Source organism: Schistocerca cancellata, chromosome 6 (assembly GCF_023864275.1).
Source record: "Schistocerca cancellata isolate TAMUIC-IGC-003103 chromosome 6, iqSchCanc2.1, whole genome shotgun sequence".
NCBI classification, from domain to species: domain Eukaryota; kingdom Metazoa; phylum Arthropoda; class Insecta; order Orthoptera; family Acrididae; genus Schistocerca; species Schistocerca cancellata.
The window spans coordinates 488,168,919-488,184,840 of record NC_064631.1 but is presented as its reverse complement, the minus strand read 5'-3'; the positions used below and the strand labels follow the sequence as shown (position 1 = coordinate 488,184,840).

Below are 15,922 nucleotides of genomic sequence, written 5' to 3'. Positions count from 1 at the left end.
ACAGCAGGTATGAATTAGTGGGAACACACTTCAAGTGTGCTTGCTGTATGATCTTGTTCTCTCACACATGGTCTGACTGTAAACGGATAGGAAGTTATGCTGAGAACCTGGCAAAGAGAGAACCAGATCAGGTTAAAATCTGTGATATCTCCCTCCCCCCTCCACACACACACACACACACACACACACACACACACACGCGCGCGTGCAAACACATTTTTGTTACATTTACTCAGCCCTATGCAATTCTTTTGCACACTACAGAGGCTTTCTTATACAGATGAAATGACACAATCTCAGAGTCTTTAATGGTCTCAAACAGGTCTGATTTTATTATGGTATATTGATAATTTTACTTACGGACTGTCTGACAACAACTGAATAAAACACAATTTTAGTGCCATATGCGTTTTGCCTTTTATTTTCGGCAAGGCATCATCAGTGGCCTGGAATATGTACATATGTTAGCTATTAAATTTACATTTTTGTCACTGTGCCTATAGGTTATAAACAGTTCTGGTGGTTGGTATTTCCTATTAAGTAGTAATGTTTTGAACTGTACTTACAGGTTGTGTGGACAATTTCTTACATATTATGCTCCTGTTGTATTTTTGGTATCCTTCTTATGAATGCCAATTTGCGGTTTTTTTTCCACATTCCACAGCACTATGAACTGGATGCTTGTTTCAGTGCAATGTTTTGGTTTCTGTTGCTGACTGTCAGATGTTTTTGCCAAAGATCGAATGTTATTGCCAAACTTTTGAGTGTAATTATAGATGCATCTGTGATCTGTTCGTGTATGCATTTGTGTGTGTGTGTGTGTGTGTGTGTGTGTGTGTGTGATATAATTTTTTTGTGCTTTGTGTGTGTTATGGTGTTTTTTCTTTCTTTCTTTCTTTCTTTGTCTGTGTGTGTGTGTATTTTGGTGTAGTATTTGTTTTGTTTTGTGGCCTGTGTGTGTGTGTGTGTGTGTGTGTGTGTGTGTGTGTGTGTGGGTGGGTGTCCAGATGGTGTGGGGAACAGTTTTTTTTTTATGTTATCATTTCCATCATTTCCTTTATTAAGTGTAGTAGGGAGCCTGTGCTGATGCGTGTTTGTTCATTTAACACATGTTTGTTTTCTGCTATGGCTTTCTGGATGTGGAAGTTTTCTTGCGTTTGTATAAGATGTTTGTCATGGTTTCTTATTCTCATTATTTTCACTTCTTGTCCCATGTTTGTAGGATGATGGTTATGGTGTTTCAAATGCTCTGCAAATATGGAATGGTTTGTTGCATACTTCCAACATCTGATATGTTCTTTGTATCATGTTTCAAAATTCCTGCATGTTATGCCTATGTATACTGCATCACAACTTTGACTTCAAGTTTATATATTCCTGATTGTTGGAATTTGTCCCTCTTGGTAGCTGGCTGGCTTAGGTGTGATTGGAGGGTTTGCCCGGGCTTATATGCTATTTTGAAGCCCTGTCTCTTTAGGATATTTGCAACTCTGTGTGTTAGTTTATGTGTGTAGGTCATGGTGTACCATCTGGTTCTTTTCTGTATGGTGTTGTCATTGTGTGTGTTTGTTGGTGTGATTGTAAGTTTTCAGCTTGTGAGTTCTCTTGTATTCTGGAAATGTTGTGTTTGTTTTGTATTTGTGTTTTTATTTTTTGATTGATCCTGTGTACCACATGTGTGTCATACCCATTGTTCCTAGCTATTTGTATGATTGTACTCATTTCTTGTTCATAGTTTCTCTTGCTGAGTGGGATTCTGTTTAATCTATGTAACATGTGTCTTAGTGCTGAAAGTTTCTGGCTTTGGGGGTGGTTGGATGTGGAATGTATTATTGTGTCTGTGGCTGTTGGTTTTCTAAAGATGTTAAATGTATGTTTGCCATTTTCTTTTTTTATTGTAATGTCAAGAAAATTTATTTGATTTTCTTTTTCAAGTGTGAATTTTATGTTCTGATGAGCTTTTTTTATTTCCGAGTGGAGTTCATCTATTTTTTCACTTGGCTCATCTACCAGACAAATAATGTCATCCACGTATCTGTACCAATATATGATTTTGAAACTTTCATTAGTCGTTATCTTTTCAATTATCTGATTTTCTAGGTGACTGATGAAAATGTTTGCTAGTGTTCCTGATATTGGGGATCCCATGGGCAGTCCATCACTTTGTAGATAATATTCTTTCTCAAACTGAAAGTAGTTTTGTTCAGTTGTCAGTCTGAGAATATCTGTTATTTCTTTTATTGCGTCTGTGGTGAGGTTGCTGTGGGATGAGAGATTTTGTTCTATGATTTCTATTGTTTCTGTGAAAGGGATGGAGGTGTACATACTTTCTATGTCAAATGAAATCAGTTATACTGTATGTGGTACCTGTATGTTCTGTATGTTTTCTATTAGGTTTCCTGTGTTTATCACTGTTCTGTTATTTTCTATTTTATAGTGTTTGTAATTAACTTTTGGAGGTGTTTGGCTATGTGGAACGTTGGGGCTTTCTTGAAGTTGATAACAGCTCTCATTGGCATTCAAGCATTGGTGCTTGTGGGTTTTTCTGTGCTATGTAGTATTTCTGTTTGTCTGTGAGTGTGTGTTCAATGTTTTTCAGTGTTCGTTTCACGTTTGCCTGGAATCGTGTAGTTGGATCTGACTTCAGTTTTTGTATGGCATTAGTGTTTATGTATTCCTTGGTTTTTGTGAGGTATTGCACTTTATCCATGAATACTGTTACATTTCCCTTGTCTTCTCTTGTTATTATAATGTTATTGTTTGTTAACTTTTGTTTGCACCTTTTCATAGTGGCTGCTTCTGTTTGGTTGTTCTTATTGCGTGTCTGCTGTGTTTGTTTTATTATGCCTTTTATTTCTTCTTTCACTAGTTCTCTTGTCAGTCCTGTGTGTATTTCACAATTATTTTGTTGTTCTTCACGTGTAAGGATGTGTTCAGTTCCTACTATGAAATTTTCTATGTCTTGATTGTTCACTTTGCTATTGGTGCAGTGTTTCAAACCTTTTTGCAAAAGCATTTTTTCATTTTTGTGTAGTTCTGTCTCTGTTTGGTTAACTAAACGTGGATGGAATGTGTGTTGGTATCCATGTGGTTTCACATTTAAAATGTAAATGTATTTTTGCATCTTTTTTACTGTTAGTTTCATTACCTTCTGTTTATGTTTGTTTTGTAAATATTTCATTGCTGTGTATGTGTTGTGTTCAGTTTTTTCTACTAGTGCCATGAAAACTGTGGCATTTCCTATGTTTTTTGCCAGTTCTAGATGAGTCTCATAGAGCATCATGTTTAGGTGCTGTTTTTTCGAATAGGGATCTTAATTTCATGTAGTAACCAATATCGTTCTGCAAATGATTTCAACTTTTGTGCCACTGTAGAACTGTTTTTAACCTTTACATTAATGAAACTTGGAATTAAATCGTTCTTTTTGCATGTTTTTTCTTGAATTTTATGTGCTGTATCGTCATATGGCGTCTCAGATGTATTTTCTTGAACCTGTTGTACACATTGACAGGGAATGCTTGATATAGCTGTATTGACATCTTAAACTTTTGTAGTCCTGTCTTCCTCAGTTGCATGTTATATTATGGTATACTGATAATTTTTACTTACGGACCATCTGACAGCAGCTGAATAAAAGACAATTTTAGTGCCATACGCGTTTCGCCTTTATTTTCGGCAAGGCATCATCAGTGACCTGGAATATGTACATATGTTAGCTATTTAATTTACATTTTTGTCACTGTGCCTATAGGTTATAAACAGTTCTGGTGGTTGGTATTCCTATTAAGTAGTAATGTCTTGAACTGTACTTACAGGTTGTGTGGACAATTTCTTAAATATTATGCTCCTGTTGCATTTTTGGTGTTCTTCTTCTTATGAATGCCAATTTGTGGTTTTTTCCCCACATTCCACAGCACTAAGAACTGGATGATTGTTTCAGTGCAATGTTTTGGTTTCTGTTGCCAACTGTCAAATGTTTTTGCCAAAGATCGAATGTTATTGCCAAACTTTCGAGTGTAATTATTGAAGCATGTGTGATCTGTTCGTGTATGCATTTGTGTGTGTGTGTGTGTGTGTGTGTGTGTGTGTGTGTGTGTGTGTGTGTGTGTGTGAAGAGAGATATATAATTTTGTTGTGGTGTGTGTGTGTGTGTGTTCTGGTGCTTTTTTTTCTTTCTTTTTTTTGTGGTTTGTGTGTGTGTGTGTGTGTGTGTGTGTGTGTGTGTGTGTGTGTGTGTGTGTGTGTGTGTGTGTGTGTCCAGATGATGTGGGGAAGAGATTTTTTGTTTTATTGGTGACATCTTCATGATCTGGACTCACAGTGAAGAAGAACTCCAGAATTTCCTCTCCAACCTCAACTCCTTTGGTTCCATCAGATTCACCTGGTCCTACTCCAAATCCCATGCCACTTTCCTCGATGTTGACCTCCATCTGTCCAATGGCCAGCTTCACATGTCTGTCCACATCAAACCCACTAACAAGCAACAGTACCTCCATTATGACAGCTGCCACTCATTCCATACCAAACGGTCCCTTCACTACAGCCTAGGTCTTCATGGCAAATGAGTCTGCTCCAGTCCTGAATCCCTGAACCATTACACCAATAACCGGAAAACAGTTTTTGCATCCCGCAACTACCCTCCCGCCTGGTACAGAAGCAAATAGCTAGAGCAACTTCCTCATCCCATCAAACCCAGAACCTCTCACAATAGAACCCCAAAAGTGCCCCACTTGTGACAGGATACTGGATGGATATGTGTATGTGTGCGAGTGTATACCTGCCCTTTTTTCCCCCTGTCCTTTCCCCCCCCCCCCTACTCCCAGGATTGGAATGACTCCTTACCCTCTCCCTTAAAACGCACATCCTTTCGTCTTTCCCTCTCCTTCCCTCTTTCCTGATGAGGCAACAGTTTGTTGCGAAAGCTTGAATTTTGTGTGTATGTTTGTGTTCGTTTGTGTGTCTGTCGACCTGCCAGCACTTTCATTTGGTAAGTCACATCATCTTTGTTTTTAGGTATATTTTTCCTTCGTGGAATGTTTCCTTCTATTATAACTATATATATATATATATATATATATATATATATATATATATATAAAAACGGAAATTGTTAGCTTCATTTCCATAATCTGCCACCACCAAACCACTACTTTTAATACATCCTCACGTAGTTTTTTCGAAATTTTCCCGTATTTCTCCACCCTTTAACGTGTTTTGGCGGCAACACAACCACCTAACCTTTATACACATCATTATCTACCTACATAAGTTCACCACAGGATCGACATAGCCCAGCTCTAACCAACCCTTTTTCGCCTTTTTTCGCACCAGATCTTCATTTGCTTTCTAGTTTTACCTTTATCTCTCCCCATATATATTTTTATATTTATTTTCATTTCCATTTCAGCCTCGTGTTCCACTTTCCACCTTCTAGTACCATGTCACCCTCACAACACCTCCACAACGACCCCATTAAGTTTTATTTACATTCCCTCCGCAAACATGCCTTCGCCCTAGCCAGATTACACTCCCATATTTTATTTTCTCGGGCCTGTCTGACATTTGGCATCACCCCCAAAGGCCTCACACTTAAAGTTCCCATCTCTGGCTGCAACCCTTCTTTCCATCAGTCCCTGTACCAGTTCCAAACCGAACAATCCATTGCCCTCACCCACCTAATCCTTCACCTACACATCCACTCAGCCAATCAACACACCCATCAACTCCTATCCTTAATAAAAGTCCTCAATCTTTCCTCTCCCACATCCACACCGGTTGTTCAGAGCATCCTCCTACAGGACAACCGCAAATTAGGACAGCATGCCACCCTCCACCTTAAAAAACTATCCAATCTCCTGGTTTCCCACCTCCGTAAAGGCAACTCACTCACCCTTCACCACCTTTCCAGCAAACCTCAACCTCCTCTCATTGCACACAAACCCAGTCTCTCCCATCTACTCAATCTCCCACTTCCAGCTCCACTCCCTCCAAAACCTCAAAATTCCAATCAACACAATCTGGAACCACAACACCCCAATTCAGTTGTTAACCTTTCCTCCAAACCTCTCTCCCAATCCGAAACCTCTGTCCTATCCAAAGGCCTCAACTTCAGCCCCACTCCCAGATTTAACCAAACAGCCCTCGTCAAAGATTTACTGTCCTACACCCGTACTCTCTGCTGGAAATATCACTTTGCCATAAAGAAAAATGATCCTAATCCTACTCCTAATGATCCAACTCCCCAAGACACTATCCAAATTGAACCATGGCTGGAACAGTTCCGTCCTCCGTCACAGCGGGACCCACCTCCTCTTCCTCAAAATCACCCTCTCCTAACCTTCCAGGAATTTCTGACTTCCAGCCTTGCCTCTCAATCCTTCTTAAAAAACCTTAATCCTACTCCCAACATCACCACTGCTGAAGCCCAGGCTATCTGTGATCTGAAGGCTGACCAATCCATCGTCATTCTTCCGGCGGACAAGGGTTCCACGACTGTGGTACTTGATCGTCGGGAGTATGTGGCTGAGGGACTGCGTCAGCTTTCAGACAATACTACTTACAAAGTTTGCCAAGGTAATCCCATTCCTGATGTCCAGGCAGAGCTTCAAGGAATCCTCAGAACCTTAGGCCCCCTACAAAACCTTTCACCTGACTCCATCAACCTCCTGACCCCACCAACACCCCGCACCCCTACCTTCTACCTTCTTCCCAAAATTCACAAACCCAATCATCCCAGCCGTCCCATTGTAGCTGGTTACCAAGCCCCCACAGAACGCATCTCTGCCTACGTAGATCAACACCTTCAACCCATTACATGCAGTCTCCCATTCTTCATCAAAGACACCAGCCACTTTCTCGAACGCCTGGAATCCCTACCCAGTCTGTTACCCCCGGAAACCATCCTTGTAACCATTGATGCCACTTCCTTATACACAAATATTCCGCATGTCCAGGGCCTCGCTGTGATGGAGCACTTCCTTTCACGCCGATCACCTGCCGCCCTACCTAAAACCTCTTTCCTCATTACCTTAGCCAGCTTCATCCTGACCCACAACTTCTTCACTTTTGAAGGCCAGACATACCAACAATTAAAGGGAACTGCTATGGGTACCAGGATGGCCCCCTCGTATGCCAACCTATTCATGGGTCGCTTAGAGGAAGCCTTCTTGGTTACCCAGGCCTGCCAACCCAAAGTTTGGTACAGATTTATTGATGACATTTTCATGATCTGGACTCACAGTGAAGAAGAACTCCAGAATTTCCTCTCCAACCTCAACTCCTTTGGTTCCATCAGATTCACCTGGTCCAACTCTAAATCCCATGCCACTTTCCTTGACGTTGACCTCCACCTGTCCAATGGCCAGCTTCACACGTCCGTCCACATCAAACCCTCCAACAAGCAACAGTACCTCCATTATGACAGCTGCCACCCATTCCACATCAAACGGTCCCTTCCCTACAGCCTAGGTCTTCGTGGCAAACGAATCTGCTCCAGTCCGGAATCCTTGAACCATTACACCAACAACCTGAAAACAGCTTTTGCATCCCGTAACTACCCTCCCGACCTGGTACAGAAGCAAATAACCAGAGCCACTTCCTCATCTCCTCAAACCCGGAACCTTCCACAGAAAAACCCCAAAAGTGCCCCACTTGTGACAGGATACTTTCCGGGACTGGATCAGATTCTGAATGTGGCTCTCCAGCAGGGATACGACTTCCTCAAATCCTGCCCTGAAATGAGATCCATCCTTCATGAAATCCTCCCCACTCCACCAAGAGTGTCTTTCCGCCGTCCACCTAACCTTCGTAACCTCTTAGTTCATCCCTATGAAATCCCCAAACCACCTTCCCTACCCTCTGGCTCCTACCCCTGTAACCGCCCCCGGTGTAAAACCTGTCCCATGCACCCTCCCACCACCACCTATTCCAGTCCTGTAACCCGGAAGGTGTACACGATCAAAGGCAGAGCCACGTGTGAAAACACCCACGTGATTTACCAACTGACCTGCCTACACTGTGAAGCGTTCTATGTGGGAATGACCAGCAACAAACTGTCCATTCGCATGAATGGACACAGGCAGACAGTGTTTGTTGGTAATGAGGATCACCCTGTGGCTAAACATGCCTTGGTGCACGGCCAGCACATCTTGGCACAGTGTTACACCGTCCGGGTTATCTGGATACTTCCCACTAACACCAACCTGTCAGAACTCCGGAGATGGGAACTTGCCCTTCAGCATATCCTCTCTTCTCGCTATCCGCCAGGCCTCAATCTCTGCTAATTTCTAATTTCAATTTGCCGCCGCTCATACCTCACCTGTCTTTCAACATCATCTTTGCCTCTGTACTTCCGCCCCGACTGACATCTCTGCCTTTACAAATGTCTGCTAGTGTCTGTGTATATGCGGATGGATATGTGTGTGTGTGCGAGTGTATACCTGTCCTTTTTTCCCCCTAAGGTAAGTCTTTCCGCTCCCGGGATTGGAATGACTCCTTACCCTCTCCCCTAAAACCCAAATCCTTTTGTCTTTCCTTCTCCTTCCCTCTTTCCTGACGAGGCAACCGTTGGTTGCGAAAGCTAGAATTTTGTGTGTATGTTTGTGTTTGTTTGTGTGTCTATCGACCTGCCAGCGCTTTTGTTTGGTAAGTCTCATCATCTTTCTTTGTAGATGTATTTTTCCCACGTGGAATGTTTCCCTCTGTTATATTCATATCATTAATTTGAACCCAACAATCACGTTTGTTATTGTTATTGTTATTGACACTGTTACATTTCGTAGTCTTTTCTGTCAACTTATTTCCTCCTTCTGTTTTTGCCAGCAGTTTCACTTTCTATTCACCTTCTCCTTTTTTACCGTAATCCAGTATACAATTTTATCCCGCCAATATATACTCAATAATACGTAATAATACGTAACCCACTTCCAAACCATAACCAAAAAAATTTTTTCCGCTTTCAACACTACCGCTGCTATAAAATCCACCGTTTCCAGTTCACAAACATTTCCTTTCAGCTATTAAACAACCTTTTCGGCTAGTTTTAATAACTTTTGCTTTATTTCAATTTCCGTTTCTCTCACATCATCGATCATTTTTAGCCGCTTCCCACAGGTTTTAACGTCATTATTTCTTCATCAGACAATTGTTAGCTTCATTTCCATAATCTGCCACCACCAAACCACTACTTTTAATACATCCTCACGTAGTTTTTTCGAAATTTTCCCGTATTTCTCCACCCTTTAACGTGTTTTGGCGGCAACACAACCACCTAACCTTTATACACATCATTATCTACCTACATAAGTTCACCACAGGATCGACATAGCCCAGCTCTAACCAACCCTTTTTCGCCTTTTTTCGCACCAGATCTTCATTTGCTTTCTAGTTTTACCTTTATCTCTCCCCATATATATTTTTATATTTATTTTCATTTCCATTTCAGCCTCGTGTTCCACTTTCCACCTTCTAGTACCATGTCACCCTCACAACACCTCCACAACGACCCCATTAAGTTTTATTTACATTCCCTCCGCAAACATGCCTTCGCCCTAGCCAGATTACACTCCCATATTTTATTTTCTCGGGCCTGTCTGACATTTGGCATCACCCCCCAAAGGCCTCACACTTAAAGTTCCCATCTCTGGCTGCAACCCTTCTTTCCATCAGTCCCTGTACCAGCTCCAAACCAAACAATCCATTGCCCTCACCCACCTAATCCTTCACCTACACATCCACTCAGCCAATCAACACACCCATCAACTCCTATCCTTAATAAAAGTCCTCAATCTTTCCTCTCCCACATCCACACCGGTTGTTCAGAGCATCCTCCTACAGGCCAACCGCAAATTAGAACAGCATGCCACCCTCCACCTTAAAAAACTATCCAATCTCCTGGTTTCCCACCTCCGGAAAGGCAACTCACTCACCCTTCACCACCTTTCCAGCAAACCTCAACCTCCTCTCATTGCACACAACCCAGTCTCTCCCATCTACTCAATCTCCCACTTCTAGCTCCACTCCCTCCAAAACCTCAAAATCCCAATCAACACAATCTGGAACCACAACACCCCAATTCAGTTGTTAACCTTTCCTCCAAACCTCTCTCCCAATCCGAAACCTCTGTCCTATCCAAAGGCCTCACCTTCAGCCCCACTCCCAGATTTAACCAAACAGCCCTCGTCAAAGATTTACTGTCCTACACCCGTACTCTCTGCTGGAAATATCACTTTGCCATAAAGAAAAATGATCCTAATCCTACTCCTAATGATCCAACTCCCCAAGACACTATCCAAATTGAGCCATGGCTGGAACAGTTCCGTCCTCCGTCACAGCGGGACCCACCTCCTCTTCCTCAAAATCACCCTCTCCTAACCTTCCAGGAATTTCTGACTTCCAGCCTTGCCTCTCAATCCTTCTTAAAAAACCTTAATCCTACTCCCAACATCACCACTGCTGAAGCCCAGGCTATCTGTGATCTGAAGGCTGACCAATCCATCGTCATTCTTCCGGCGGACAAGGGTTCCACGACTGTGGTACTTGATCGTCGGGAGTATGTGGCTGAGGGACTGCGTCAGCTTTCAGACAATACTACTTACAAAGTTTGCCAAGGTAATCCCATTCCTGATGTCCAGGCGGAGCTTCAAGGAATCCTCAGAACCTTAGGCCCCCTACAAAACCTTTCACCTGACTCCATCAACCTCCTGACCCCACCAACACCCCGCACCCCTACCTTCTACCTTCTTCCCAAAATTCACAAACCCAATCATCCCAGCCGTCCCATGGTAGCTGGTTACCAAGCCCCCTCAGAACGCATCTCTGCCTACGTAGATCAACATCTTCAACCCATTACATGCAGTCTCCCATCCTTCATCAAAGACACCAACCACTTTCTCGAACGCCTGGAATCCCTACCCAGTCTGTTACCCCCGGAAACCATCCTTGTAACCATTGATGCCACTTCCTTATACACAAATATTCCGCATGTCCAGGGCCTCGCTGCGATGGAGCACTTCCTTTCACACCGATCACCTGCCGCCCTACCTAAAACCTCTTTCCTCATTACCTTAGCCAGCTTCATCCTGACCCACAACTTCTTCACTTTTGAAGGCCAGACATACCAACAATTAAAGGGAACTGCTATGGGTACCAGGATGGCCCCCTCGTACGCCAACCTATTCATGGGTCGCTTAGAGGAAGCCTTCTTGGTTACCCAGGCCTGCCAACCCAAAGTTTGGTATAGATTTATTGATGACATTTTCATGATCTGGACTCACAGTGAAGAAGAACTCCAGAATTTCCTCTCCAACCTCAACTCCTTTGGTTCCATCAGATTCACCTGGTCCTACTCTAAATCCCATGCCACTTTCCTTGACGTTGACCTCCACCTGTCCAATGGCCAGCTTCACACGTCCGTCCACATCAAACCCTCCAACAAGCAACAGTACCTCCATTACGACAGCTGCCACCCATTCCACATCAAACGGTCCCTTCCCTACAGCCTAGGTCTTCGTGGCAAACGAATCTGCTCCAGTCCGGAATCCTTGAACCATTACACCAACAACCTGAAAACAGCTTTTGCATCCCGTAACTACACTCCCGACCTGGTACAGAAGCAAATAACCAGAGCCACTTCCTCATCTCCTCAAACCCGGAACCTTCCACAGAAAAACCCCAAAAGTGCCCCACTTGTGACAGGATACTTTCCGGGACTGGATCAGATTCTGAATGTGGCTCTCCAGCAGGGATACGACTTCCTCAAATCCTGCCCTGAAATGAGATCCATCCTTCATGAAATCCTCCCCACTCCACCAAGAGTGTCTTTCCGCCGTCCACCTAACCTTCGTAACCTCTTAGTTCATCCCTATGAAATCCCCAAACCACCTTCCCTACCCTCTGGCTCCTACCCCTGTAACCGCCCCCGGTGTAAAACCTGTCCCATGCACCCTCCCACCACCACCTATTCCAGTCCTGTAACCCGGAAGGTGTACACGATCAAAGGCAGAGCCACGTGTGAAAGCACCCACGTGATTTACCAACTGACCTGCCTACACTGTGAAGCGTTCTATGTGGGAATGACCAGCAACAAACTGTCCATTCGCATGAATGGACACAGGCAGACAGTGTTTGTTGGTAATGAGGATCACCCTGTGGCTAAACATGCCTTGGTGCACGGCCAGCACATCTTGGCACAGTGTTACACCGTCCGGGTTATCTGGATACTTCCCACTAACACCAACCTGTCAGAACTCCGGAGATGGGAACTTGCCCTTCAGCATATCCTCTCTTCTCGCTATCCGCCAGGCCTCAATCTCTGCTAATTTCTAATTTCAATTTGCCGCCGCTCATACCTCACCTGTCTTTCAACATCATCTTTGCCTCTGTACTTCCGCCCCGACTGACATCTCTGCCTTTACAAATGTCTGCTAGTGTCTGTGTATATGCGGATGGATATGTGTGTGTGTGCGAGTGTATACCTGTCCTTTTTTCCCCCTAAGGTAAGTCTTTCCGCTCCCGGGATTGGAATGACTCCTTACCCTCTCCCCTAAAACCCAAATCCTTTTGTCTTTCCCTCTCCTTCCCTCTTTCCTGACGAGGCAACCGTTGGTTGCGAAAGCTAGAATTTTGTGTGTATGTTTGTGTTTGTTTGTGTGTCTATCGACCTGCCAGCGCTTTTGTTTGGTAAGTCTCATCATATATATATATATATATATATATATATATATATATATATATATATATATATATATATATATATATATATAGGCAGGATTCGTGATAACAGCAGAACACCCAGTCTCCATGCAGAGAAAATCTCCAACCTTGCAAGGAACTGAACATGCTGCTTGGCAGTTAGATGGGCTGACCTCTCACCTAAGGATGCAGATGCCCTCCATCAAATGAGTAGCTTGTATCCTTTTCATATTGTCATTATGTACTGTATTTTATTTTTTTAAAACCTCATAAAACCAAACACAGTATACACATTGTTGTAATATATACTATCTTTGGTTCTAGAAATACTTTAGTGACTTACAATAGGAGATTGTTCTTTTAAACTTAATCTATAAAACACACACTCTTTACTAGTATGTTAGCTTTTACAGTGATTTGTTTCTAAATTCATATCTAACTTACCTTTGCAACAACATGCTTTGTTTTACTCATATGAAAACATCCACTCTTTCTTCTTGCCATATTTTGGAGGGAAGATTTTTTCCTCATGGTTCTCGTAGTCTGAAAGCACGTGTACATATGATGTATTGATATATTTAGAAATATAAATTATTACCTGTACTGTATTTAACCTAAGTACATGGAATTCTGGAAACAATACATAGTGTATTGCATGATGCTGCCCGTTGAGGCTGGCAGAGGAGTTAACACTAACATGTGATTTATTATAAAGCGCTATCAAAATTTAACAGTTTCTGTGTGCACATTGAAAAACTGCTGTATATGACTTTTTCAAATTCATGTACATTTCTTGTTCAAATAACATATATTTCCTTTACTGTTGTGAATTCTTGTGTAGAAGATACCCAAAAACCAATGTTTTCTTCAATACATATTTCAGCTGGATGAAGAAGACAATGCATTGAATAATGATTCTATCCATGCAAGGGCCATTCTTTGATTCCATTCAGCTGTTATGTTATTCTTCCTCCCAAAATTATTTTAGGCAATATCTTCAATAGTGTTGTTTTTAGGACATGTGCACAGTATCTAAAAATCTCAAATATTGCCTCAAGGCTTAGCCAACTTAACTTCATTGCCCATTACATTCTTATGGTTAGTTAGAACTCATACATAATTAGCTCACCTGAAAACCATGCTAATTACAAATACCAGTAACACAAAACTTTGTTGTCATTGTTCATTTGTAAACATATACCTGATTGCTAACTTTCTGATACGGTAGATGAAAAAGCCATATAAAGTACTGTAGCATTTATACAGTTAATAATGAAAACATGTTAGCATCTTTTGCATTCATTTAATTCCATAGTAATTACCATTCTCAACTAAAATATTGTTTCAGTAATAGAATAGCATACTTTTGCAAACTAGACAGCGTAATTCAATAGAAATTATTTCAGTATATAAAATTTCACAAGCAAACAAATACCTCTCCACTGGTCAATTAATCAGGAATGTAAGTCTATAATTGTAATTTGTAAAAAGCCAGCAAACAGCTAACTCAGTTTTAATTATTGGAAACTTATGAAAGAGAGGCTGCTGGAATTTATTTAAATCAGTCTGCAAAAGGTTATGAAACAAGTAAGATCTGTGTCCAAACATACCACAGGCAAGTTAGCACAGGTTGCAAGTTGGAAAAAAAGTATCTTGATTTATCTAAATTTCAGGTCTGGGAGTTCACTCCAGGTTTTAATGATTGTTTCCAATGACTGGCTGTGAACTTGTAGTTAATTTCATAAACTGTTAATCTTCAGTAATGCCTACTATGACAATAGAATCAAGCTGTGAACAGTATTATTCCCAAATTATACTTACTACACACATTGCCTTTGGATTGATTCAGTTATTAGATGTAGAGGAAAGTGATTTAAGAAATTTAAGCAGTGACTGTGTTAATTATATGTTTGCAACATGTAAACTTTTGTGTCATTTCAATGTTAGGTTGCTGTACTCGGACTATCATGTTACGGAACATCAAGTGAGTGTAGTATGTGGTTGTAATGCACATATAGAATGCAACACAGTGATTGCAGCTTAGCTTGTAGATAAAAAAAACTGGCATCTAGGTCTATTACAGGGGTATGAACCATGAGGTTAGGGATTGGGAGGATGGGTTGTGTGGGGATGTTACTGTCCCATTACCACATGGTGCCATGCTCATCACTACTGATGCCACCTCCATTTACACTAACATCCCTAATGCCTATGGCCTTACTGCTATTGAACACTACCTTTCCCAGTGTCCAATGGATTCCAAACCAACAACCTCCTTCCTAGTCACTATGACCAACTATATCCTCACCCACAATTACTTCTGCTTTGAAGGCATTACTTACAAACAAATCCAAGGTATGGCTATGGGCACCTGCATGGCACCATTCTATGCCAACCTATTCATGAGCCATCTAGAGGAATCATTCCTAAACACCCAGAATCCTTAACCCCTACTCTGGTTCAGATTCATTGATGACATCTTTGCAATCTGGATCAAGGCTGAGGACACCCTATCCATGTTTCTCCAGAGCCTCAAAAATTTCTCCCCCATTTGCTTCACCTGCTCCTACTCAACCCAACAAGCCACCTTTCTAGATGTTGACCTTCACCTCAAAGATGGCTGCATCGGACACAGCCTAACTGCCTGTGATTGTCACATCTGCAGTGACAAGCAGTCCCTCTTGAAATACACCAAAGGTCTCGCTGAAGTCTTCACAGACTGTAATTATCCTCCCAACCCTGTACAAAAACAAATCTCCCATGCCTTATCTTTCCAGTCTCCCACTATCTCACAAAGTCCCACCATCTGGCCACAGAGGAGCATTCCCCTCATAACTCAGTACCACCCAAGACTGGAACAACCGAATTACATTATCTGCCGGAGTTTTGGCTACCTCTTGTCATGCCCTGAAATGAGAAATGTCCTGCCCACTATCCTTTCTTACCTTCCCACAGTGGTATTCTGCTATCCACCAAACCTACACAACATAATCATGTATCCCTACACAACCCCTGCTCCCAACTCCTTACCTCATCATTTATATGCCTGTAATAGATGTAGATGCAAGACCTGTCCTATACATCCTCCCATCACCACCTACACCAGCCCGGTAACAGACATCACCTATGCCATCAAAGGCAGGGCTACCTGTGAAACCAGTCATTTGATCTACAAGCTAAGCTGCAACCACTGTGCTGCATTGTATGTGGGCATGACAACCAACAAGCTGTC

General features: G+C 42.2%; 1 protein-coding gene across 1 annotated transcript in view; it reads right to left on the bottom strand.

The window, feature by feature from the left end:
* The window catches only part of LOC126088117 (uncharacterized), a 53,242-nt gene extending 40,015 nt beyond the window's left edge, over positions 1-13,227 (bottom strand). Inside the window, exon 1 of the mRNA XM_049906216.1 lies at positions 13,135-13,227. Within this exon, the coding sequence (XP_049762173.1) occupies positions 13,135-13,221 (87 nt within the window). The 5' untranslated portion in view covers positions 13,222-13,227. The remainder of the gene's footprint in view (positions 1-13,134) is intronic.
* Between the last annotated feature and the right edge of the window lie 2,695 nt (positions 13,228-15,922).